Raw genomic sequence first — 26,300 nt, 5'->3', positions numbered from 1 at the left:
TGAAAAAACTCTTTGTTTACATATGGTGGCCGCTAATTTGCTTACTGACTAACATCATAGTTCGCAAATCGCAATATTTACGTAAAATAACTGCCAATTGCACTTTTCTTTGCTTTTAACCAATAATCGAGACTGTTTTACATCCAATATCTATAAAGAATTCAGAATTCAGGAATTTAAGCATTTATTCATTAGAATTTTCAACGGAAAAAGCTCTTTGTTTACATATGGTGGTCGCTAATTTGCTTACAGACTAGCATCATAGTAAGCAATATTTACATAAAGTAAATGCTAACTGCACATTTTTTGCTTTCTACCAAGAATTGACACTGTTTTACGTCCATATCTATAAAGAATACAGGGATTTGAGCATTTATTCACAAGAATTTTCAATGGAAAAACTTGTCTGTGCTATGGCGACCGCTAATTTGCGTACTGACTAGCATCATAGTTCGCAATAGTTACGTAAAATAAATGCTAACTGCGCGCTTTTTTTGCTTTTAACCAAGAATCGACACTGTTTTCCGTCTATATGTATAAAGAATTCAGGGATTTAAACATTTATTCACAAGGATTTTCAACGGAAAAAACTGTTTTCACTCGGTCAGTTGTGACGGAGATATGAATTGGCCCCGCACCCGTGTCCCATCAATACATTGTGAGGTCTATGGTTGGGCTACCAGCAGTTGGAAATTAGATCTCAAAAAGCATATTTAGCACAGCATTAGCGTTATTTCTTACTACCTGCTGTTACCAATGATGTCATTTTAGTATCGTATCGGTACCGCGTCACTATTTATTACATAACTGCCCAATTAAGTTACGCTGTAATGTTGGCTAGTTTGAACCATCTGTTGCGTTGTCCGCACCGTGCAGGCACAGCGGCGTGGTTTACGTGGCTGATCGTGAACGCGGCCTGGGTTTGGTGACGCAGGAGCCGTGGATCCAGCACGCCTCCGTGAGGGACAACATCCTGTTTGGCAAAAGCTATGACGCTTCCTTCTACCGGGCTGTGGTGGAGGCCTGCGCTCTGACCGACGACCTCGCTGTACGTTGACGACAATATACTGTTTAAACACATTTTTTTGTGGTGGGTGCTAGTCCAAAAGGACCAGTATTTTCCATTTTTCATGACAAAAATTGCAAATCTTTGAAGGCATGTTTACAGATTTGCTTCAGTTTTTTAATTTTTTTAAAAAATTTTATATTTCTCCACATATTCAAACCACTCCAACTTAAACTTATTTAGTATGTTTACAAAAGTATGCCCTCTGTTGCCCAAATGCCATATTTTCCTTCCCTTTCAAATTTATTCACACCACAAGTTAATTGAATTAAAACACTTCAACTTCCAATTTTTCAGCTCACTCAGGACAGTTGTGCCGTCTGTACTCCGCTTGTAGTTAGCATTTAATTAAATATATTGGCAAAATAATTCCCTATTTTTAAAAAATTGTACATTGTTATACAGCAGGGTGTCCAAATTCATAAGCAATTTTGGTCACAGAACTTACATTTCCACTTATGGAATGGAATGTTATGGTCTTTTATGTTAGATTTTGCCGGACGGTGACCGCACCGAAGTGGGCGAGAACGGAGTCACCCTGAGTGGGGGTCAGAAAGCCCGATTGGCCCTTGCCAGAGCAGTTTACATGGTGAGACACACTAGAAAGCTTCACTTTTTCACCAAACGGTAATGAAATGAATGTTAAACATTATTTTTATATGTACATGTATTGTGTGTTTGTCTAGGATAAAGACGTGTACCTCCTGGACGACCCGCTGGCTGCGGTGGATGCTCAGGTGGCTCGTCACCTCATGCGTAACTGCATTCTGGAGCTGCTCGCGGGAAAGACAAGAATCCTTTGCACTCACCGCATTGAGTTGGTGAACGTTGCTGACATGGTCGCCCTCATGGAGAATGGCACCATCACCAAGATAGGTAAAATCAAGATTAAAAAAAAAAAAAGATCCTTTTAAGTCATTTTCATGGTTTGTTTTCTAAATACATGCTACATGTTTCAAGATAAGTGTTGCAAATGTCCAAAGACTGAGAACAATTTTATGCGGAATTGCTGAGTTTTACTAATGAAATTCCCCCTTCTCGACTGGCAGGATTTTTCGGGCAGGCCTAATTTTGGACGTCAACAAAGCCCTTTGTTTCCAACCTGCCAGTCTAACTTTATTGGGACTAAGCACCGTCAGTGGCTACATTTACACGGATAAAACTTTCATCCGATCAGCGTTTGTATTTGAATTATGATCGGATGCGCTGTTTTCATGGACGCCCGGGCATCACACCGTCTGTCAGAACAAATTATTTTGACATGCTCAGATTGACCAAATATACGGGCAATAGTAGTAGGTGAAGAATAAGCCTTGTTTTTTCAGAATAATTACAACATATTAAAGGAGAAGAAAAATAATCAAGCACGACTGACAGTCTCCTTAGAGGTCTCCACAGTCTGAAAAAGACTTCCTAACTGTGATAACTTGGTCTTGTTGTTTTCAGGTTCGCCAGCAGAGATCCTTCCTTTACTAGAAGCTGCACCCAAGCAACACAATACGGAACGTGACTGCGAAAAAAAAGGTGCATTACACCTTCCAGTCACATGGGTCCACATAACAGTGGACGTCAATTCAAAACCTATCATAAGGTTATCTCATTCACTGCCCAGGTCAGGAAATTGATATTTTAAACACCTACTAACGGCCAGTGTTGTCAGTAACAAGGAATCTAACGCGTTCATTTTTCCAAACCAGTAATCTGATTAAAGTTAGTTTCTTTAGTGTCTGTGCGTTACTATTTTGTTATCGCCTCATAATGTACGTAGAATTAAGAATATTGTAGTCATGTACGAAGAGCATTTTGAATAGAAAATGCTAGAAACGTTCCCGGTAGTTTGTTTCCATGGTAACAGCTCACAGCTACTTCCTGTTTTGGTCTCGAGTCACAAGTGTTTTAGGGACTGAAAAAGGCATGGGACAGGCTGCCAGCGCGGGTGCACATTTGAGCGAAGTATTGAGATGTGCAAGGGAATGTTGATCCGTGTACATCCATGAATGGATGTTAGTATTTTTCCGTCATTCTGGAGGGTATCAGCGATAGGTTGGACCCCCTACATACGCGACCGTTTCGTAGCTTTGCTGTTGCAACAACGGGCAGTCATCGCATCAAGTTGGTAAGCATTGTTTGCATCATATTCGTGTTGCACATTTATGCTATGAAGTGATGTGCTTGTTTCGTATCTTTGGGATGTGTTGTAAGTCCGACTGAGTGTAAAGTGCTTAGTTGCCGCCACGTTTTGTGGCCAAATTGACCACGTGTGTGTACGATGTAATTCCGGGTTGTGCGCGCGCATCTGTGCCCGCCCCATCTTTGTGTTTATTGCACTGTGCAATTCATTTGTGTGTTGTTGATTATTGTGCAGTCAATTTGCATTGTTTTACATTGGCACTGATATGCTGTTAACACTAACCCGAAATTTGGATTTTTTTTACATTAGGCTTGATCTTCGAGTTAGTGGGGTTTAATTAGTCGGTGGAGTTGATTTCATCAAATTCCATGCACTTTGTCAGTTATTTGTCAGTTTCAGGGCTCCAGAGTGGCTAAGCTAGTGCAAGTCAATGGTGGTTGAAATCAACTCCATCGACTAATTAAACCTCCCCTAAATTGAAAATTAAGCCTTATGTGAAAAATTCTGATCTTCCCTTTTAAATTCAATTATCGGAAAGTAAATTACATGCGATGACATTTTTCTGTTGTCATTCTTATGTTGAGGCGGCAAAGGGAGAAAAATTGGTAAAAAGTAACTGATAAATTACTTTTAAAGTAACTTAGTTACTTTGATAATAAAGTAATCAGTAAAGTAACTAGTTTACTTTTTTGAGGTGTAATCAGTCAATGAAGTAATCTGTGACAACACTGCTGACGGCAATAGATGTCCAATAGAATTCAGCACAAGTTTTTTTTTTCTCAATGTGACAAATTTTTCCCAATACTGTACTCATAATAGCTCATTGACTGACATTGGCAACGATTGACGGTGCTATGAGTCCAATCCCTTTTGACTGTTAGGGGGCAAATGAACAAATGTCAGTGTCAGTCAAAATGAATTGGACGTCTCTTACCGTCAGACGCAGCCAAAGATTTAAGCAAAGAGAATTCAAAGAATACAAAAAATATATATACATTCACAGGGGAAAATGCATACAGGCAAAACCTATGTGAAGTTATGTCATTATGCTTTTTTTTTCAATTTGTTACGATTTGTTTTATTTTTTTAGCGTGAATCTTTTTAACTTAGAATTATTTATGTTTTATTACTCACGGCTTCAAATTTGCATTTTTTTATATTGTTTTTTTATACTGCTCAATGTTTTTTTCTGAAATGGATCCACAAATTATTGAACTAATTCAATTATTTATATACTTTTTTTTTTTTTTTGCCCATTGCAAAATACATGCCGGCAAAGCAAAGACTACAGTTGGATATCAAACGGGGAGTTTGAGACCCTTGTCCCTTTATGAATGTAATAAAAACATTGAAGGAAAAAAATAATAATTTGTGCACGAAAATGTTATCGTGCTTATTTGGATTTTATTCTTCTTCCATTTTGTTATTGAGACTGGTGCATTTTATGTATCAGCAGGAAGTGAGGACGAGGAGCAGAAGATTGCTTTCAGCGAGCTCCATCTAGACGATGACGTCAGCGATCGTTCAGGGTTGGAGAAGATGCAGGCAGGAAGCTTGTCTTGGAAAGTGTACCAAACTTATTGGGTGGCAGTGGGTGGAGTCCTGGCCACTTCCATTATGATGTCTCTACTCGCCATGCAAGGTTTGTATCCATTAAACCCCTTTCGTAATCACTTTTAAAGATGGCTAAAAGTACTGTACCAACAAGGAAAGAGTGGCTATAAGTTATCAGTCTTTTTTTTGTAGGAATTAGGTAAAATTTTAAGTAAGGAGCAGTAGATGTGGTGCAAACTTAACACAGTAGTGAACAATTCTTTCCAAAATGTTTTGTGGTGTGCTGCAGCCTCCAAGAACGTTTCAGACTGGTGGTTGTCTCACTGGATCTCAGCGCTGAAGAGCAACTCTTCTGCCGATAGCAACCGTTCCTGCTCCGGATCGTTGGGCTCACCTCACCTGGTCTTGTTTACTGGCGGAAGCTTCACGTGAGCACAGCCGCTCAATATTTGTTTGTATGCAGGGGTATGATGGATGGGTGGTAAAGGAGCCCCAGACATGAGAAAATGTTTTCAAATTGTGGTATTTGTGTGCAACGTGTCTAACATTCACATTAAATGCTAATTTCATGCTCAAATTACGATTTTCTTTTTACATCTTTAGTGTTTATATTACATTCGGTCCGTAATTGTGGTCCGTAGTACAATATTTTGCGACCCCACTTGACATCCAATTGTAGTAATTAGTGCTACTCGCACGCATTTTGCGATGGGCATTCAAATTATTTATAATTTTTTTTAAATTAATAAATTTGAAGCATACATTTTGGGGAAAAAATCAATTATTTTATTATAACTAAATTGGAAAAATGTATATACATTGATCCCTTGTTTTTCGCGGTTAATGGGGACCAGATCCCACTGCGATAAGTGAAAAACCGCGAAGTAGCGACCCCCCCCATTTTTTTTTTTTTTTTTTTTTTTTAAACCTGCCCTGTTCAGCTCCTTGGATACAGGAGAATTTTATTTTATGTAAAAAAACATTATTTATATATTTTTTGTGTATACAGTACACTAGTTTGAAAAGTAAATGCAATATTAATATACATTAACATGCATAAGATGAATGAAATGTACTCACCACACTGATGATCTTGATAAATGAAGAAAAAATTCCAGAACAATGGATATGAAGATAAAGATGATTTATTGAGAAGAATAGACAGGCAGCAAGGATTTGTTTTTGTTCTTCTAAGCGCGAGGATTCTGGGACTTGTAAATTAAGGCGGCTTGAGCATGAGTCCCGCAGCATTCCCACACATGATGAGAGTCATGCGATCTTTGTGGGCCTTAAAGCCTCGCTTCTTCACTTCTTCCTTGAAAAGGAACGTCCTGGATGGCATCCTCTTCCAAAAAAGGCCATGTTAAACACCTGTTCCGGGAGATAGCCACCCTCTTCAATTAATTTGGGAAATTGGTCCTCAACGTAACGAACAGCTGCGTCATGGTCCGCCGAGGAGGCCACCCCATGCAACGTAACGCTGCAAAGTCCAAACCTCTTTTTGAATTTTTCGAACCAGCCCTTGCTGGCAACAAATCCACAATTTTCTTCACTTGAAGCATTGGTACTAGGCTGTGGTTCATCTTATTCGGAGTCGGCATCACCGCCACCTTCATTCAACTCTCCTTCAGGAATGAGGCTATCATACAGCGCTTTGGCTTTTGCCCGAATCATGTTTGTGTCGAGACTCACCTTCTTTTCCCGACAGTCCGATAGCCACACTGTCAGTGCATTTTCCATTTTTACAATCGTCTTGTTGCGAGGAGTCACGACTCGCTTAGTGTCCCTGGAAAACGACATTGAGGAGGTCTTTCGGATTTTCGCCCAGTCTTTTTTTGTGTAACGAACGGTTGATTCGTTTAGTCGGTAATGGCGTGCAACAGACACATAGCTGTGGCTACAAGTCCAAGAGAATTCTGCTACTCCTAACAGTCCCAAGCAATGGCCAATTTGGCCTCTCCTCCAAAAAAACCCAGAGGTGGCCTAAATAACCCAAGTGCTTTTGAATACGCAAGTCGTTGTCGGACAGACAACAGCCGTTCATATGGAAATACAACCACTTGTGTTGGTATGTGGCCCAAATGGAGGGGAACACACAACAGTAGTACTATTCATGTAATATTATGTGTCAGTTCAAGTCAAGCTACATTTATGGGGTTTTACACATTTTAATAATGTGTATCGTTTTACGATTTTACTGTCGGAAAAAATATCTCTGACAGTGTATTTGTGGGGCCTTTATATGCTAGCAATATTTGTTATAACAGTATATTTGTGATGCCTGCAGAAAATAGAACATTGAATCAGTATCAAATGTAAAACTGAAATAAGAGTCTGACAAAGTTAATTTTTGTCTTTTCTTCCTGGTATTTATTGATGCACAGGATTCAAACAAGAATAATCATAGCAAATCAAAACTTATCAAGTCAAGTTTTTAAGATTATCACGAGAAGTCAATGGGGTTTTGGTGCTAACTTTACTGTCGTTTGTGAAGGGAAAAAAAGGCAGAGTACAATCCCAAGAACACCATCCCCATTGTGAAGTATGTAGGTGGAAACCTCATGCTTTTCGGCAAAGGGGACAGGACGACACTATAAATCAGAGGATGAATGGTGCAATGTATCGTCAGATTTCTGGCCATGACCTCCCTCCCACAGTCAGGGACTTGAAGATAAGTCGTGGCTGGGTCTTCCAACATGACAATGATCCGAATCACACAGCCAAGCTGACCAAGGAGTGGCTGCGTAAAATGCATTTCAAGGTTCTGGAGTGGACTCCAGACATCAATCCAAGAATGCAGAAAATCTTTGGATTGAGCTGAAATTTGGTGTTTCTCAACGACAGCCCCGAAACTTGACTGATCTAGAGAAGATTTGTGTGGAGGAATGGGCCAAAATCTCTGTTTTCATATGGAAAAACCTGGTGAAGAACTACAGAAAGCGTCTGACCTCTGTAATAGCAAACAATGGCTGCTGCACTAAATATTAGCAATGATTTTCTCAAGGGTACAAATACTTATGAACCCCAATAAATTACGAATAAATTATTGAAAAAAAAAAAATCATACAATAAGAGTTCCGGATTTTTTAAAGATTATCACGAGAAGTCAATGGGGCTTTGGTGCTCTCTAATATGACCAAGGAGATCCGCCCCGAAGCCGAGCCTACCCTACCGCCTACCGCAAGCCGCATCCAATTTCTACCCCTTGGCCCACCCCTTGGCCTTTCAAACAAAGCAATAAGGGGTAGGGCTTGAAACATCAGCCCTACGAATTGGGACACCTCTTTAAACTCACGTACGTCAGAAGTCCGTTCGGCCAGTTGTTACGTAACCAAAAGCAACGACAAAAAGTGCACTGAAAAACAAAACAAACATTACAAATGAAGAAACAGAATGAACAATGAACTAACATTACAATTAGTGGTGTCGATTTTTTATTTATTATACCCCTAATTAGTGCAATTTTATCGTGATTAATCTTTTTTTAACTATTACTTTTCTGACTGAAGAAAACGCATTGAGAGTAGATAATACTGGTCATCAGCTGTTAGAATATTGTCTGGATGTATCAAGCTTGTTTCATTTAATTTAAGCAAAGCAAACAAAACAAACCCTGGTAACTAACGGAAGGGTCCACAACACATGCCCATAGATGTGGAGCACTTGTTCAGTTTAATTTAATTTGGTTTCAAATTAATGTAATATTTACACCATTGAATGAAACCTGAATGATGGCTTGTTTCTGAACCAAGAGTGGTATTTACTAATCTTGCATATTTTTTCCCAGCAATTTCATGTGTGGTGCTCTTCATTTCACCACTGTGTCTTGGTGTGCTTAGTTGTATTATTTCTAAATATCTATGCACATAAATGTATATCCACAGCAAATTGCTAATTGATCTTTTTAAAATTGTTTTTTTTAACATGTAGAGGGTATTCAAACTAATACATCCGAATGAATTAGAATTATTAAAATACTGTTATTAAAATATTCTCAGAAGTTTAGCAGTTTAGTGTCAAGTAAGTAATAAGTGTCTGAGTAAGTCAGGCTACTTTAGCTGAGGAGGGGGTTGGGCGAAAAAGGCTCAAGTCAGGCTACTTTAGCTGAGTTGGGGGTTGGGCGAAACCTTGCTGAGTGAGGCTGCTTTCTCTTTTGCCCAACCCCCTCCTCAGCTAAAGTAGCCTGACTACTAGTCAGGCTACTTCAGACACTTATTTGTTACTTGCCTACTGTAGGTTGATAAATTTGTAGGTAGATTTGTGTATGTCTTAGTCAATCCAAAAAAAAAAGGTTCCTTCAATCAAAGTATATATTTTCATTCGAAGAGCACCAGACATGAAATATATATTATATATACGGTATATATATGTATGTATTTATGTATATGTATATGTATATATATATATATATATATATATATATATATATATATATATATATATATATATATATATATTCATGCAATTGCTATGTTATGACAAAATAAACACCTGATCATTTTACCACCTTAGGAAAGGATCGGCATACATATTGTTCCTTTGTTTCTTGGTGAGACTTATTAATTAGGACTCAAAATAAATAATTGAGGAGGGCGTAGGGACCAGCCCTGAGCAGTTGCTTTTGAACACACTGAAACAATGACTGAATGTTGAATTATCAGTCCTACTTATGAAGATGGTATGTCCTGTATCAGAATTTAAACAAATACATATAAAAACAAATTTCCCATTTATTTTCAGTGGCAAGTAATCAAAGTCCCTGTAATTTTTTTTTACCATTTATCATGACATCTCAATGAGATTGTATACCACTAACTCTCATATAGGTGAATTTAAAAAAAAAAAGAAAAAAATCTGACCTACGTTTTTTGGGGGAAGAATGAAAAAATCAATTCAATCAGTTAACATAAACATCTTTGATGTGAAATGTTTTCTATTGTATATTTGTAATAACGTGTAGAACATGAAAAGTAACATGAGTTTTTTTGCTGAGTAACAAATTACTCTTACAATGAGGAAACTGAGTTACTTCTCCCAAAAAGTAATTTAGTTAGTAACTTGTAACTAATCACTTTTTTAAGTAAGATCGACAACACTGTGCAGTACATATTCCCTTCATAATAATTAGGACTATTAGGACAGTCAGTCATTGTTTCAGTGTGTCAAAGAAACTGTTCAGCCTGTTCCACCTTCTCATGACACAAATTCTGTTTCTGTTTTTCTCAAAGGTTTTCTACACGTTTTCTCGTACTAACTTCAGACAAAATGGCCACAATTCATGCTCCATTAGATCCAGGCATTCTAAACTATATACATGATCTAGCTTTAAACTCAAATTGCAGTTCTAAAACGTTTTTTTTTTGCAAAAACAATGTACACATTTGGGCCATTTTTTTTCTCCTGTTTTTCTGTGTGGAGTATAGGAGAATTAAGTTAAAAGTTTGTAAAAAGCGTAAAACTCCATAAATAAATGTAAATTAATAAATGTAGCTTGACTTGAACTGACAAAAACTATCACATAAGTGTGCAACCGTGGTGTGTTCCCCTCCGTTTGGGCCGCATTCTAACACAATGTATGTCTAGTGGTTGCATTTACATATGAATGGTTGCTGTCTGTCGGACAACGACTTGCTAATTCAAAACCACTTGGGTCATTTGGGCCACCTCTGGGTTTTTTAGGAAGAGAGGCCAAATCGGCCATTGCTTGGGAATATTAGAAATATTTGTCTTGGGGAAGGGCCGAGTCGGCCTCTGCTGGGTTTTCTAGTGTTAAAAAGATTAGACTTCTAGTATTGCTGTCAAAAGATGTTTTCAATATCAATTTCCATCTTTAACTAACCCATATTCTCACACACTCTGTGACCCGGGCTGACAGTGAATGAATTAAGCTAATGATAACTAGGAGTGGGAACCTCTTGGTACCTCACGATACGATACGATACGATTTGCGATTCAAAGCTCACAATAACGATGGTCTGACGATATAGCGATACAACAATTTTCGATACACTGGTCAGGAACTCATTCTAGGCTATTCTACAAAAAACTAATAAACAGAAAAGCAAGCTTCTGCTGTGAATTGGAATGAGTTTATCACTCGTAGACGTCCAATCCGTTTGAAGTGGGAGGGATGGCAGCGAATGAACGAATGTCTATGGCCGGTAGTGGCAGCCAATGCCAGGCAATGAGTAATTTTGGGCCATTTAAGGTCATTTACCTGTTGATTTTCAGTTACTTCCTGTTGATTTTGGGGTATTTTATGGGTCACTTGCTGTTTATTTTGCGTTACAGAACAGGAAGTGATTGGGAATCACCCAAATGAACAGGCAGTGACTCAAACTCAACAGGAAATGACCTGTAAATGCACTAAAATAAAAAGCAAGTGACCTGTAAATGCCCCGAAAATCGGACTGAATGACTGAATGCTCTGGTTTTGAATGAACGAATGTTCCCAGTCTAAATGGACTGGGCGTTGAGCACCGTCAATGGCAGCCATTTCTTTTTATTTTATTTATTTTTTTAATCGACTCCTTTTTAAAACGATATCTCGATTCTTGACAGGAGCATATCGATAAACTTTTTGGGATACAAAGTCTCACGATATATCACCATTTTGATATTTTGTCACACCCCTTCTGATAACTTTTAGTTGCGTTTATAGTAACAAGTTAGCTAAAGTGAATTGGCAAAAGTAGTCCCTTTTTTGGGAACCCTTGATGCAGCCCTAACTTTGATTTCCAGCGCCCCCCTTAAATAAACTGAATGAATTTATCGATCTATCACGGTCAATAGCATTTTTGACTTGCTTAAAATTCTACGGGGACTCAATGTTCACACTTGTACCATTTTTAGGTCTTCCATGTCGCCTTTGCCCAAACCGAGCAGTGAGGTTCGCTTCTACCTGGCGGTGTACGGCGGCCTGGCAGGGGCCAACACTGTCTTTACCGCCCTGCGAGCCTTCCTATTTGCATATGGCGCTATCTGTGCTGCCACAGCCATCCATGACAGACTCCTGAATCGCGTCATTAAGGTGACCGTGAGCTGTTAACTCAATCATTGTCCCCGACTGATATATTCATTAACCATTTCATTCACAAATTTTAAAATTAAACTCTAACAGGGAACTAACTTAACTCATTGGTTACCAATGACGTCAATAAATTTTGACTGGGAGGGGTTCATTCATTCGCTCCTCCCAGTCAAAATGGATTGGACACCTAATGACGTCAATGGCACTGAAAGATGAGCTTTCACAGCCAGTACTCCCTGTTCAAATTAATTGGCCACCGATCCCCATGAATGGCATGCTTTAGGCTTTATTTCTCTTTCAGGCCACGGTGAGCTTCTTTGACACGACACCGCTGGGCCGTATCCTCAACCGCTTTTCGTCAGACGTGTACAGCGTGGACGACAGCCTACCTTTCATCCTTAACATCCTGCTGGCTAACGTCTTCTCCCTTCTGGGGACGCTGGCAGTGATGAGTCTGGCGTTGCCGTGGTTGCTGCTGGCACTGCCCCCTTTGGCGCTGCTCTACTTCAGCACGCAGCGCTTTTACAGACACACCTCCCGTGAGCTCAAGCGTCTGTGCAGCGTCACGCTGTCGCCCGTCTACTCGCACTTCTCGGAGACGCTCGGCGGCCTCGCCACCATTCGGGCCAGCCGTAGCAGCGCCAGGTAAGTTTGTTCTCTGCCGTGCGACTCAAAAACAAGAATACAAAAGTACAAATAACTGATGTAAAAGGGCTGCGGCTGCGCTGATACTGCCGCTAAAGAACATCCTAACCAAAGGCCTTTGCTTGTATCAGATTTGAGGAGGAAAGCGTGCGTCGCTTGGAGGAGAACCAACGCTGCTTGTTCCTGAGCAACGCCGCTACGCAGTGGTTGGACATCCGTCTGCAGCTCATTGGCGTCGCTGTGGTGACCAGCCTTGCTATTATTGCCGTCATACAGCACAGCTTCAATGTGGTTGACCCAGGTGAGGGCTTACATTTTCAAATCTCTTCAAGGAGCATTTCTACCTTGTTTTAGCAGTCATTACTATTACACTCACTAAGTGAAATCTGCAGAGGTTGATACAGTGGCTAAAGATTTTACTCAAGTGAGAGTACCGTTACTTCTAAATAGTGTTACTCAAGTAAAAGTAAAAATAGTCATCCAAAAATTTACTCTAGTACAAGTAAAAAAGTATTTTTTGAAAAGAATACTCAAGCAATGAATAACATTGTGAGTAACTGCTTACAGTTTCTGATTTTAAAAAAAGGTATATTTTTCACTCAGCACAACAAAATTTATTTTATTTATACTTTGAACTGTTATTATTATACTGTACTATAGCCAATACCTGACCATATTAGGGCAAAGAAATACATTAAAATCATGGAATTCAGATGAGAAAAATGAAACATCACACATCCAAAGAGCGTGAGTGCCCTCTAGTAGAGAAAAAACATGATTACCTCTGATTGGAGTCGTGGTTATATTTGCGACATCTTTTTTTCCCCCCTTGGGATTTTAAAAATAATTTATTTGTAATTCACTGGGGTTCATATTTGTACCCCTGAGAATCAGCAATAATTATGACACTCAAAGAGTGTCAGTCTACCTTAAAAAAAGTCCACCTTTACCCCATGTGTAACCATCCACCCACCACCTGTTTGAGTTTTTTGTTATCTGTGCACCCAACAGTCAGTCATAATCCAACTGCTTCCCTGGGCGAGACCAGAGAGCCTTTGAAAGACACCAGAGAAAACAATTGTTGAACTCCACACAGCTGGAAAAGGCCATGGGACAATTGGAAAGCAGCTTGGTGAGAATAAATCAACAGTTGCAGCAATGTTAGAAAATTGAAAAGGCTAAACATGTCTGATAATCTACCTCGGAATGGGGCCCCATTTAAAATCTCGCCTTGTAGTGCATCACTCATAATGAGAAAAATGAGGGCTCAGCCCAGAACTAAACGGCAGGAGTTGGTCAATGACCTGAAGAGAACTGGATGCACAGTTTCAAAGGCTACTGTCCGTAGAACACTACTGTGCAATGGTTTAAAATCATGCATTGCTCAGAAGGTTCCCCTGTTGAAGCCAGCACATGTGAAGGCCGGTCTTAAGTTTGCCAGGGACCATCTGAATGATGCAGAGGGGTCATGGGAGAAAGTCATGTGGTCAGCTGAGACCAAACTAGAACTTTTTAGTGCAAACTTCACTTGTCATGTGTGGAGGAAAAAGAAGGATGAGTACAATCCCAAGAACACCATCCCCACTGTGAAAAATGGGGGTGGAAACCCCATGCTTTCGTGCTGCTTTTCTGCAAAGGGGACAGGACGATTGTACTTTATAAAGCAGAGGATTAATGGTAAAATGTATCGTCAGATTTTGAGCCACAACCTCCTTCCCTCAGAGACTTGAAGATGAGTCTTGGGTAGATCTTCCAACATGACAATGATCTGAAGCACACAGCCAAGCTGACCAAGGAGTGGCTGCATAAAAAGAATATCAAGGTTCTGGGGTAGCCTCGCCAGTCTCCGGACCTCAATCAAATAAATTATTGGATGGAGCTGAAACTTCTCTTCACTATATATACATGTATAGAATGTTAAATTGAAATTTACATATAAAAATAGGAAAATCATAAATTTGAAAAATGATAATCTTTGGATGGAGCTGAAACTCTGTGTTTCTCAACGACAGCCCTGAAACCTGACAGATCTTGAGAAGATTTGTGTGGAGGAATGGGCCAAAATCCCTCTTTCCATATGTGAAAACCTGGCGAAGAACTACAGAAAGCGTCTGAACTCTCTAATTGCAAACAAAGGGTTCAGCACTAAATATTAGCACTGTTTTTCTCAGGGGTACAAATACTTATGAGCCCCAGTAAATTATTAAATAAATTATTGAAAAATCATAAAATGTGAGTTCCCGATTTTATGATTCGGATTCTATGATTGAAATTTCAGACCTTTACCTATTTTCAAAGTGGGTGAACTTGCAAAATCACAAGGGGTGCAAATATTTCTGCTCTTCACTCTATATACCTCTGGAAGGTGTCTGGTCCGGGTGGGTCGGGGTGGCAACTCTGGATGCATGCCAGGCCCTTCCTGCGATTCTTCCCAGTGTCGCACCCGGGGACACAGATTTTAATTCATTACAGTAGGAAACATAAATTTGACATGCGAATGAGTTGAGTTAAAAGCTTGGTCAAAGAATGAATTAAACCGGTGAGTCGAAGTACTACCTCTTCGTGATTCAAAATGGCTTCTTCCTTGGTGTCACCTACGCATATGTGTTTCAGGGCTGGTGGGTTTGTCGCTGTCGTACGCCCTGTCCATCACTGCGCTGCTGTCAGGCCTCATCTCCAGTTTCACGCAGACGGAGATGCAATTGGTAAGCGTGGAGCGAGCTCACGAATATTCCAGCCAACTGCCGGAGGAACCTCAACAACAGAACCCACAAGTACATTGACAGCCAACCTAAAAGTGGAACTACAGAAAGTAGAAGTAGCCTAACCCATTGTTGTTTCTTTCAGTTGGGGTTGTCTTGGCCCCAGCATGGAATCGTGGAGTTCCGTCATGTCGTGTTAGCATACAGGGAAGGTCTTCCCAACGCTTTGGATGGTGTGAGCTTCATAGTACGGGCCGGTGAGAAAGTAGGCATTGTGGGCCGCACGGGCTCAGGAAAGTCTTCTTTGTTCGCGGCCCTATTCCGCATGGTGGAAGTAAACGGGGGAGAAATCCTTCTGGATGGATTGGACGTCAGTAGTGTGGGCCTCACTCAGCTCAGGTGACAATTCATGCAGGACTTTTCATTTTCTCACCTGTGCAAATCAGTATTAACACATCTGGTATTCAGTTTTTTTTGGCAGAAATCCATTAACATTTCAGATCCAGGATTTTACAGCATTCAGCTTCATTTCATAGGATTGACAATATATTTACCATTTTGACCAATATTGACTGCAATGTGTGCATTTCCTTGTTCTCTGACAACTAAACCTCTGACTTCCAGTCACCGTGTTGCGTCGACTTACTGTAAATGAATATTTTAATTTTGGGCGAGCTCTTTGCCCTATTCAGGCTCATTTCGTTAAGATTGACCGTCAACAGTAAAAGAGGTGCACTTTTCCCAGTTCTCTGACAGCGGGGCATTGGGCCGCGACTGGCACCATATGAAAACAGTGAATAATTGCATAAATTTGTGGTGGTTTACTCCAATACCTATTACGTACTGTGTGTAATTATGGATTAAATAGCGAAGTTTGTGGTCATTGAGGCACGCGAGTCTGTGAAAGATGCTTTAAAACAGTGGTTCTTAACCTTGCTAAAGGTACTGAACCCTTCGGAATTTAATAATTAAGCCTTTTTTTCCAAATTCAAAACTCATATAGATCTAAGCTAGCAAGCAAATTCCTGCTGAAATGTATTCAAATTTACTACAATTAAATTTGGTGTTTTACAGTTAATTTTCATTTTGAAAAATGAAATTTCATGTCTAAATTCTTTTTTTTTTTTAAATTTATTTTAATTTTAACGTATCCTGTTCATCTGCTTAGACACGGAGAATAGGAATCTGAGTGTCCTTATGGTTTGAACAGCTTTAATTTATTAAATGAGAGTTTGTTATAGTTCCACTGTGGTTGTTCATCATGTCTACATTTTCATTTTAGGGTCGCATCCTTGCATCACATATTTTCAAAGCGTAAAATGTGACGCAAATGTTTTTCTTATTATCTGCACAGTGCAGGCTGCCTGTCGGTCTGTTATACTTCCTCATACCAAGTGTTAGTCAACCTTGCACTTAGCAAGGCACTTTCTCCTCCCTTTAAATAGATTTCTCCTCCCTTTAAATCGAGGGTTAGGAGTTGAAAGAAATGGAATAAAGCCTGTAAATTGGAGGCAACCCAGTTCAAAACCTAGTCTAAAACAACACTTCAGAGTATGAAAATAGGGCCCTGTGTGTCTTAACTTTCACCGAACCCCTGGGGTTCAGTCGGACCCAGGTTAAGAACCATTGCTTTAAAGTAAAGAACGTGAGCGCTTATTTTGTGCAAACTGTGTGCTTGTTCGAACAATGTTAATCCTGCTTCCTGATGGTAGTTACATTTGTGACACCCCAGATCAAGCGATGAATACGCAAGGTCATTATATAAAGACACTTTCCATGACATACCCAGTCGTCTTACATAGTGAAGAGTTGAATTTGAAATATGAAATATTCAAATTTAGTCCAGTCAGCCATATACAGTGGGGCAAATAAGTATTTAGTCAACCACTAATTGTGCAAGTTCTCCCACTTGAAAATATTAGAGAGGCCTGTAATTGTCAACATGGGTAAACCTCAACCATGAGAGACAGAATGTGGAAGAAAAACCCAGAAAATCACATTGTTTGATTTTTAAAGAATTTATTTGGTCGAAATGGTGGAAAATGGAAGTGGAAAATAAGTATTTGGTCAATACCAAAAGTTCATCTCAATACTTTGTTATTTACCCTTTGTTTGCAATAACTGAGGCCAAACGTTTTCTGTAACTCTTCACAAGCTTTTCACACACTGTTGCTGGTATTTTGGCCGATTCCTCCATGCAGATCTCCTATAGAGCAGTGATATTTTGGGGCTGTCGTTGAGCAACACGGACTTTCAACTCCCTCCACAGATTTTCTATGGGGTTGAGATCTGGAGACTGGCTAGGCCACTCTAGGACCTTGAAATGCTTCTTACGAAGCCACTCTTTTGTTGCCCTGGCTGTGTGTTTGGGATCATTGTCATGCTGAAAGACCCAGCCACGTCTCATCTTCAATGCCCTTGCTGATGGAAGGAGATTTTCACTCAAAATTTATCGATAGATGGCCCCATTCATTCTTTTCTTTGCACAGATCAGTCGTCCTGGTCCCTTTGCAGAAAAACAGCCCCAAAGCATGATGTTTCCACCCCCATGCTTCACAGTGGGTATGGTGTTTTTCGGATGCAATTCAGTATTCTCTCTCCTCCCAACACGAAAACCTGTCTTTCTACCAAAAAGTTCTATTTTGGTTTCATCTGACCATAACACATTCTCCCAGTCCTCTTCTGGATCATCCAAATGCTCTCTAGCAAACCGCAGACGGGCCTGGACGTGTACTTTAAGCAGCTGGGGGACACGTCTGGCAGTGCAGGATTTGAGTCCCTGGCGGCGCATTGTGTTACTGATAGTAGCCTTTGTTACTGTGGTCCCAGCTCTCTGTAGGTCATTCAATAGGTCTCCCCGTGTGGTTCTGGGATTTTCGCTCACCGCTCGTTATCATTTTGACGCCACGGGGTGAGATATTACATGGAGCCCCAGATCGAGGGAGATTATCAGTGGTCTTGTATGTCTTCCATTTTCTAATAATTGCTCCACAGTTGATTTCTTTACACCAAGCGTTTTACCTATTGCAGATTCCGTCTTCCCAGCCTGGTGCAGGTCTACAATTTTGTCTCTGGTGTCCTTCGACAGCTCTTTGGTCTTGGCCATAGTGGAGTTTGGATTGTGACTGACTGAGTTTGTGGACAGGTGTCTTTTATACCGATAATGAGTTAAAATAGGTGCCATTAATACAGGTAACGAATGGAGCCTCGTTGGACCTCGTTAGAAGTTAGACCTCTTTGACAGGCAGAAATCTTGCTTGTTTGTAGGTTACCAAATACTTATTTTGCACTCTAATTTGGAAACAAATTCTTTAAAAATCAAACAATGTGATTTTTTGTTTTTATTTTCCACATTCTGTCTCTCATGGTTGAGGTTTACCCATGTTGACAATTACAGGCCTCTCTAATCTTTTCAAGTAGGAAAACATGCACAATTGGTGGTTGACTAAATACTTATTTGTCCCACTGTATTAACGAGAATACTAGTATTTGCAGAGATAGGCAAAAACAAACAAACAATTGTAATAGATTGATAAAGAATCTGTCTTGCAAACCTCCTAAAATGGCAACAAAGGGTCAAGAAAAATTGTTTAAAAAAGTACAAGGTCACTTTTAAGGTCATTGCAAAGTGCTATATAGCAAACACCGTAGGTTTTCTTTTTTTCATCATTTTTTATTCAATTAGAAGTTTCTAAACTTATACAAAATTGAAAGCTTCAGGAGATTGCCTCAGGTCTAAGGTGACCAATAAATGGGTCAAAAAATCTAATTGTAGCAAGGCAAATTTATTTGTATAGCACAATTCAACACAAGGCAATTCAAAGTGCTCTACATCTCAACAAACCATACCAGTCCTTTATCAGGGTTTTCCAGTTCTCGAAGAAGTTTGTAAATATAATCTATATATATTTGAGTATGTAACGTTTCAAAACATAGTTCTCAATACTTTAAGAATGCCATACATTTACTTAGTACTTTCACATCACCCAGCTGCCATGATGAAGGCTTCCAGTTTCTTATTATTGATGGTAACATGCGCAGGTCCAGACTGGCCATCATTCCTCAGGACCCCTTTCTGTTCAGCGGGACCGTCCGGGAGAATCTGGACCCTTGCGGGCGGCACCAGGACCAGCAGCTTCTAGAAGTTCTGGACCAGTGTCACCTCACCTCAGTGGTCAATGCCATGGGTGAGGGACCGCAATCATATATTAAACTAGTGTTTTAGATTGGATGTCTCGCACCATCAATGGCAGCCAATGAGTTGTGAAAAAGAAAAATTTCTCTGGTCCATTGACACCCTTTCAACAATTAGTTTATCACTAGTAGACATCCAATCAATTTGATGTAGGCGGGTGTCCCTCTCACTTCATATGGATTGGACGTCTACCGGCGTCAGTGGCAAACAGTGAATTAAGCAGTGTCTGACCAAGCCTTGAAAGCAATTACTTTACATGTATGTGTGCAGTAATGTAGTATTGAATTTAAAAGTGACAGAAGGTATCATTTTTAAAAATCTTGGTAGCGGTACAGTATCGGCCGATACCATACCTCCAAGTGTATCGGTATGGGGAGCCAAGTATCGGTACCGATACAACACTACCGTAATTTTATGACTGTAGGATGCTACATTTTTCTCCTCATTTCGAATCCTGCGGCTAATAGTCCAGTGCGGCTGATTTGTTGATTTATTTGGGTTAATAAGGTAACACTTTTTTTGACAGCTGCGTCATAAGACCGTCATAATTGTAACATGACACTGTCACGGGCATTAATGAATGCTTATGACAGATGTCATTAAGTACCATCTGCCAAATTATGTGACGATCGTTTACATCTATTCAAAAGTGAAATAATTTGCCTGCTCAAATAACATCAGTCATCAGCATCTATTAATGCTCATGGCAGTGTCATGCCATTATTATGATGGTCTTATGACAATTTATTGGCGCCACCATCAAATAAAGTGTTACCAAATAACAGAGCTAGCAATTAATGAGACAACTGGATGAGTAACCGAAGAAATAATTGACACAAAACATGAATTTTGATTATTATTATTGACATCTGTAGTGCTGCAATGCATGCTAGGAGGCATGTTGCATGACAACATTGTTGACAGCAGGTGGCAGCAGAGGTTGACTGTCTCCTCAAAGGGAGCAGTGATGGCCAAATGATGCTTCCTGAAGCAATGAAGCTTTGCTGCCAATTGGTTTTCAAAGCTTTATGGTGGTTTATTTGGTCTTGCAATAGTCTTATGATGCCGCTGTCAAATAAAGTGTTCCCGGTAATATATTTTGGTGTAGATATCCCATAATACTGCGGTTTATAATCCAGTGCGGTTTATGTTTGAACAAATGCCGTTTTTGTGTCAGGTTTGGTGGGTGACGGCTTACAATCAGGTACTACTGCTAGTATTAATGATAATAGTATTCTCTGTGTGTCAGGCGGTTTGGATGCTGAGCTTCAGGACCGAGGCCGGACTTTCTCTCTCGGCCAGCGACAGCTGCTGTGCCTATCCAGAGCACTGCTCACTCAGGCCAAGGTCAGTTTCGCTTCCATTTCCGGTTGTTGTTGAGTTGATGATGACAGAAGCTTGCGCAGGTTCTCTGTGTGGACGAGGCTACGGCCAGTGTGGACCAGAAGACAGATAAACTGCTGCAGAAGACCATTGCGGACAGATTTCGGGATAAGACTGTGCTTACCATTGCGCATAGGTCAGTAAGTGCGTGTAATAGTATTTTTTTGCGTGTGGGAGGAATCTTTACACAAAATTATTGGGGCATGAAGTAAAAGTTTTGAAGAAAGTGCTTGGCCAGAAATGAAAATATGGCATTTTGACCAAGTATTGGGATAACTTTATGGGGAAAAATGTAGATAAAATGTTTTAGGATGCTTAGAGGAAATGATAATGTGATTAAGTATGGTAGCGTATCGCTGCAACACAAGAAAATAAAGTTCAGTTATCATATGATAATGTCTTTGTTTTTGTTTTAATGGATAAATGTCGTGTAATTTGACTAATTTCACCTTGTTAGCATGCTAAGTCTCCGGTTTTAACGGGAAGAAATTCAAATTTTAATGTTTCGATTTTTCATGATGGTATGATGAATTTCATGTTTTATTTTGATAGATTTCAAATTTTACCTGAGGTCTTCTAATAATTTAGACATAAAATGCTCTGAAATGCCTAAAAGTTTTTTTTTCCCCTTTGTTACCATCCATCCATCCATTATCTTCCGCTTAGTCCAGGGTCGGGTCGCGGGGGCAGCAGCTTTAGCAGGGAAGCCCAGACTTCCCTCTCCCCAGCCACTTCAGCCAGCTCCTCCGGCGGGATTCCAAGGCGTTCCCAGGCCAGCCGAGCAACATAGTCTCTCCAGCGTGTCCTGGGTCGACCCCGGGGCCTCCTACCGGTGGGACATGCCCGGAACACCTCTCCAGGGAGGCGTCCAGGAGGTATCCGAACCAAATGCCCGAGCCACCTCAACTGGCTCCTCTCAACGCGGAGGAGTAGCGGCTCGACACCAAGCCCCTCCCGGATGACCGAGCTTCTCACCCTATCTCTAAGGGAGAGCCCGGACACCCTGCGGAGGAAACTCATTTCGGCCGCTTGTATCCGGGATCTTGTTCTTTCGGTCACGACCCACAGCTCGTGACCATAGGTGAGGGTAGGAACGTAGATCGACCGGTAAATCGAGAGCTTCGCCTTTTGGCTCAGCTCCTTCTTCACCACAACGGACCGGTGCAGAGTCCGCATCACTGCAGACGCTGCACCGATCCGCCTGTCAATCTCCCGCTCCCTCCTACCCTCACTCGTGAACAAGACCCCAAGATATTTGAACTCCTCCACTTGGGGCAGGATCTCATCCCCGACCCGGAGAGGGCACTCCACCCTTTTCCGGCTGAGGACCATGGTCTCGGATTTGGAGGTGCTGATCTTCATCCCAACCGCTTCACACTCGGCCGCGAACCGCCCCAGTGAGAGTTGGAGGTCACGGCTTGATGAAGCAAACAGCACCACATCATCTGCAAAAAGCAGAGATGCAATGCTGAGGCCACCAAACCGGACACCCTCAACGCTTCGGCTGCGCCTAGAAATTCTGTCCATAAAAATTATGAACAGAATCGGTGACAAAGGGCAGCCTTGGCGGAGTCCAATCCTCACTGGGAACGAATTCGACTTACTGCCGGCAATGCGGACCAGACTCTGACACCGGTCGTACAGGGACCGAACAGCCCTTACCAGGGGGCTCGGTACCCCGTACTCCCGGAGCACCCTCCACAGGACTCCCCTAGGCACACGGTCGAACGCCTTCTCCAAATCCACAAAACACATGTGGACTGGTTGGGCGAACTCCCATGCACCCTCGAGGACCCTGCCGAGGGTGTAGAGCTGGTCCACTGTTCCACGGCCGGGACGAAAACCACACTGCTCCTCCTGAATCCGAGATTCGACTTCCCGACGGACCCTCCTCTCCAGCACCCCTGAATAGACTTTACCGGGGAGGCTGAGGAGTGTGATCCCTCTATAATTGGAACACACCCTCCGGTCCCCCTTTTTAAAAAGGGGGACCACCACCCCGGTCTGCCAATCCAGAGGCAGTGTCCCCGATGTCCACGCAATGTTGTAGAGGCGTGTCAGCCATGACAGCCCCACAACATCCAGAGCCTTTAGGAACTCCGGGCGGATCTCATCTACCCCTGGGGCCTTGCCACCGAGGAGCTTACCAACCGCCTCAGTGACTTCAACCCCAGAGATCGAAGAGCCCACCTCAGAGTCCCCAGACTCTGCTCCCTCAAAGGAAGGCGTGTCGGTGGAATTGAGGGGGGCTTCGAAGTATTCTCCCCACCTACTCACGACGTCCCGAGTCGAGGTCAGCAGTACACCATCTTCACTATACACAGTGTTAATGGTGCACTGCTTTCCTCTCCTCAGACGCCGGATGGTGGACCAGAATTTCCTCGAAGCTGTCCGGAAGTCGTTTTTCATGGCCTCGCCGAACTCCTCCCATGTCCGAGTTTTTGCCTCGGCGACCGCCGAAGCCGCAGTCCGCTTGGCCAGCCGGTACCTGTCAGCTGCCTCCGGAGTCCCACAGGCCAAAAAGGCCTGATAGGCCTCCTTCTTCAGCTTGACGGCATCCCTTACCCCTTTGTTACTGTTTGTTCAATTTGGTATCAAGCCTGACGCTCGTAATAAGTCCACAGTCAGGGCCATTATACCATATTAGCACATTAGCTTAGCTCATGTGCTAATCACTTAAGCTATGGTGTAATTTGATGAATTTCACATGCTAAGCGTGCTAAGTCTCAGGTTTTAATTAGCAGAAATTCCCATTTCAACGTTTTGATTTTTCATGATGGTGTGAGGACTTTCATGTTCTAATTTGATATTTCAACATTTTTAGACATAAAATGCTCTGAAATGCCTAAAAGTTTTTTCCCCCCCTTTGTTACTGTTCCATTTGGTATCAAGCCTGATGCTTGCAATAAGTCAAATGTCAGGGCCATTATACCATATTAGTACATTAACTTAGCTCATGTGCTAATCACTTAAGCTATCGTGTAATTTGATGAATTTCACATGCTATGCGCATATCACATGCCATAATCAGAAATTCCCATTTCAACGTTTTGATTTTTCATGATGGTGTGATGACTTTCATGTTTTAATTTGATATTTCACATTTTAACTGAAGTCTTCTAAAAATTTAGACTTAAAATGCTCTTAGATGTCCACCGTCAGTAGCTTAGCTCATGTGCTAATCACTTTTGCTATTAGAGGAAACAAGTTCACTAGTTTACCCTCCTTCCTACAAAGCTAACATCTTTATAGACGCTTATGTCATTGTTCACAAAACCTCCTGGCTAGTGTTATAGCAGGCGTGTACTTTATCCTCCATTTCAAGTATAGGCTTGTTCGTTGACTGCTAAATGAGCTCATTTAACAACACTTACTATAATAAAAACTCTGGTACTACGGTGTCATTTCAAATGGCCAATTCTTGTTGTTTCTGTAGATTACATTTTGGCAGCCCTCGCAGGCCTCTTTTTTTGGCTGGGGGCCCCTAGCAACTGCCTGACTTGCCTCTCCGCTATCCCCGCCTCTGCGAACAGTAAATATTGCGTATCTTCGGCGCGTTATTTCTTAGTACTAGCTGATACCGATGCCTTCATTCTAATTCCGTATCGGGCACCTTCTGATATTAGCATCGGTGCACCGTTATTATGCGTGTTGGGATATGGAGAAAACAAAATACTTCATTTGATCAAAAGTATTAGGAGGATGTGAAAAAAATGTTAAGTGTGGTATGTTGACAATGTGTTTTTTTGTACAACTCCGGAAGAAAATGTGGAGTTTGGGGACAAACGTTTTGAGGCACATATTCGTGTCACTGTCCAAATTATTCTGTCCTTAAGTGTTATGTGTTTTTGGACACTGCCACCAGGATCAACACCATCATGGACTGCGAACGCGTGCTGGTGATGCATGCTGGGAAGGTTGTGGACTTCGATATGCCGGCAGCCCTCTGCCAGAAGGACAACTCAGTCTTCCAGCGGCTCCTCGGCGGGGAGGGAAAGACAGCGGGACCAAAAAAGAACATTTGACCACCGTTTGATTTTTTTCAGGGATTTATGTCACTCGCCGTGTTGACGTTTGACATCAAACTTTGTACAATGTGGCATTAAAAGCCAAGTACAGTACTGGTGCATTGACTTTCCAGTGCCCAAGTGAGTTTTATGAGCTATCATATTTTTGTTTGTATGCATCGTGTTGGGTAAAGACTGTAATTACACTATGTAAATTTCCTTCCTTTATATGTTTCATTTTGTGTTCATACAGGACTGCCTTTTTTTAGCAGTGTTTTTCAGGTGAATGGCATTTAATGAGGAAATCTGATTCATGAATTCAGAGTGGTGAAGGAAAAAAATGAAACCAGTAAATCAAGGTATGGCAGTGCTTTCTGTTGGACAATGAAGCCATGAGTGATGAGCTGCCTTGTCGGAAAGAAAATAGCAAAATAAATGCAGAAGACTTCTTAAACCTGTAGGTGTCAATTATGTTGACGTGAACTTGACTTTTTATGAATGTTTTTGGAATTGATGTTAGCAAAGCAATACAAAAAGTATATTTTTGTTACATTTATGAACGATCAATGGTCTTAACCTAGTCCTGGAATAAATGCACCAGATCTGAAAATGCCCAAATCTGATTTAAAAATTCTCAAACTGGATCCTAAGGGGCTTAATTTGGAATTGACTGATCTAAAAATCAAAGTTGGCTTGGTCCCAACAGGAATAAATGACAATCAAATTAATATCATTGACGAAATCTGTTTCATAAATGCGTTGTCACAATAAAAAAAAAAAATAATAAAAATAAAAAAAAAACAGTACGTCAAGGTATTGCCCTACTTCCTGTTGGACAATGACGCAGTTAGTAGCGTTGCGACGGCACACGTGCAAGATGTTGTTGCTTGGCGTCGCCATGGAGATGCCCACTTCCTGTCTTGTGAGTCACACAGGCCAGTTAGCACAAAGTACAAAGGAGTGGTGAGATGTACTGGTTGTAGGAAAGGAAATACACCTAAATACATGTAGATGATGGCCAACTGAATATATAATCCGTTCTGTAGTGTACATAATTAAGTTTACTCATTGGCTGCCATTAACAGCATTAAACGTCCAAACCATAGTTTGATCAACATGTTGATGACTCTAAAACGCAGTGTCAGCACTAAAATTAACTTACAAAATGAATGCTCAGTTAGTAGGATTAGGGTTTCTACACTGAAAAAAATAAGTGGTGGATTTACTTGATAAAATCATTGTAACAATTTGCACTTACTTTATTAAGTAAATTTTACTGCTTGTGAATTGTGAATTGCAAGCACTAAAATGTACTTAATAAAACTGCAAATTGTTTCACTGCTTGTGAATTGTGAATTGCAAGCACTAAAATTTACTTAATAAAAGTGCAAATTGTTACAATGATTTTATCAAGTAAATCCACCACTTATTTTTTTCAGTTTACGGTGGTAGTCACATGATCTGTTTGAAATATAATTTTGACCCATTATGAAATACTTTGGAGGATTCTTGTTCATTTCATTCAATTTTTTTTTTTTTAATTGGTTTGTGACTTTTATAGACAACATTCTACCGGCTACGTCTTTA

The 26,300-nt window shown here is 40.9% G+C and overlaps 1 protein-coding gene across 3 annotated transcripts in view; it reads left to right on the top strand.

Annotated features, from left to right (window-relative positions):
* Window positions 1-25,706, top strand: part of abcc10 (ATP-binding cassette, sub-family C (CFTR/MRP), member 10) — a 38,459-nt gene extending 12,753 nt beyond the window's left edge. The window contains exons 11-26 of one of the 3 annotated variants that reach the window (XR_009064142.1): window positions 877-1,048; window positions 1,557-1,655; window positions 1,753-1,942; window positions 2,513-2,590; window positions 4,651-4,839; window positions 5,041-5,179; window positions 11,604-11,781; window positions 12,083-12,426; window positions 12,558-12,727; window positions 15,040-15,200; window positions 15,274-15,527; window positions 19,170-19,315; window positions 20,573-20,670; window positions 20,730-20,842; window positions 24,572-24,854; window positions 24,967-25,706. Coding sequence is in view for 2 of the 3 variants with exons in the window: in XM_057843530.1 (XP_057699513.1) it covers window positions 877-1,048; window positions 1,557-1,655; window positions 1,753-1,942; window positions 2,513-2,590; window positions 4,651-4,839; window positions 5,041-5,179; window positions 11,604-11,781; window positions 12,083-12,426; window positions 12,558-12,727; window positions 15,040-15,200; window positions 15,274-15,527; window positions 19,170-19,315; window positions 20,573-20,670; window positions 20,730-20,842; window positions 24,572-24,731 (2,491 nt within the window). In the remaining variant the exon portion in view is untranslated. Of the gene's footprint in view, window positions 1-876; window positions 1,049-1,556; window positions 1,656-1,752; window positions 1,943-2,512; window positions 2,591-4,650; window positions 4,840-5,040; window positions 5,180-11,603; window positions 11,782-12,082; window positions 12,427-12,557; window positions 12,728-15,039; window positions 15,201-15,273; window positions 15,528-19,169; window positions 19,316-20,572; window positions 20,671-20,729; window positions 20,843-24,571 lie in introns of all 3 variants that reach the window. The other 2 variants (XM_057843530.1, XM_057843531.1) reach the window with 2 other exon arrangements.
* The last annotated feature ends 594 nt before the right edge of the window (window positions 25,707-26,300 follow it).

Source organism: Corythoichthys intestinalis, chromosome 8, assembly GCF_030265065.1.
Source record: "Corythoichthys intestinalis isolate RoL2023-P3 chromosome 8, ASM3026506v1, whole genome shotgun sequence".
Lineage (NCBI taxonomy): Eukaryota > Metazoa > Chordata > Actinopteri > Syngnathiformes > Syngnathidae > Corythoichthys > Corythoichthys intestinalis.
This window is presented reverse-complemented; position numbering and strand designations above follow the sequence as displayed.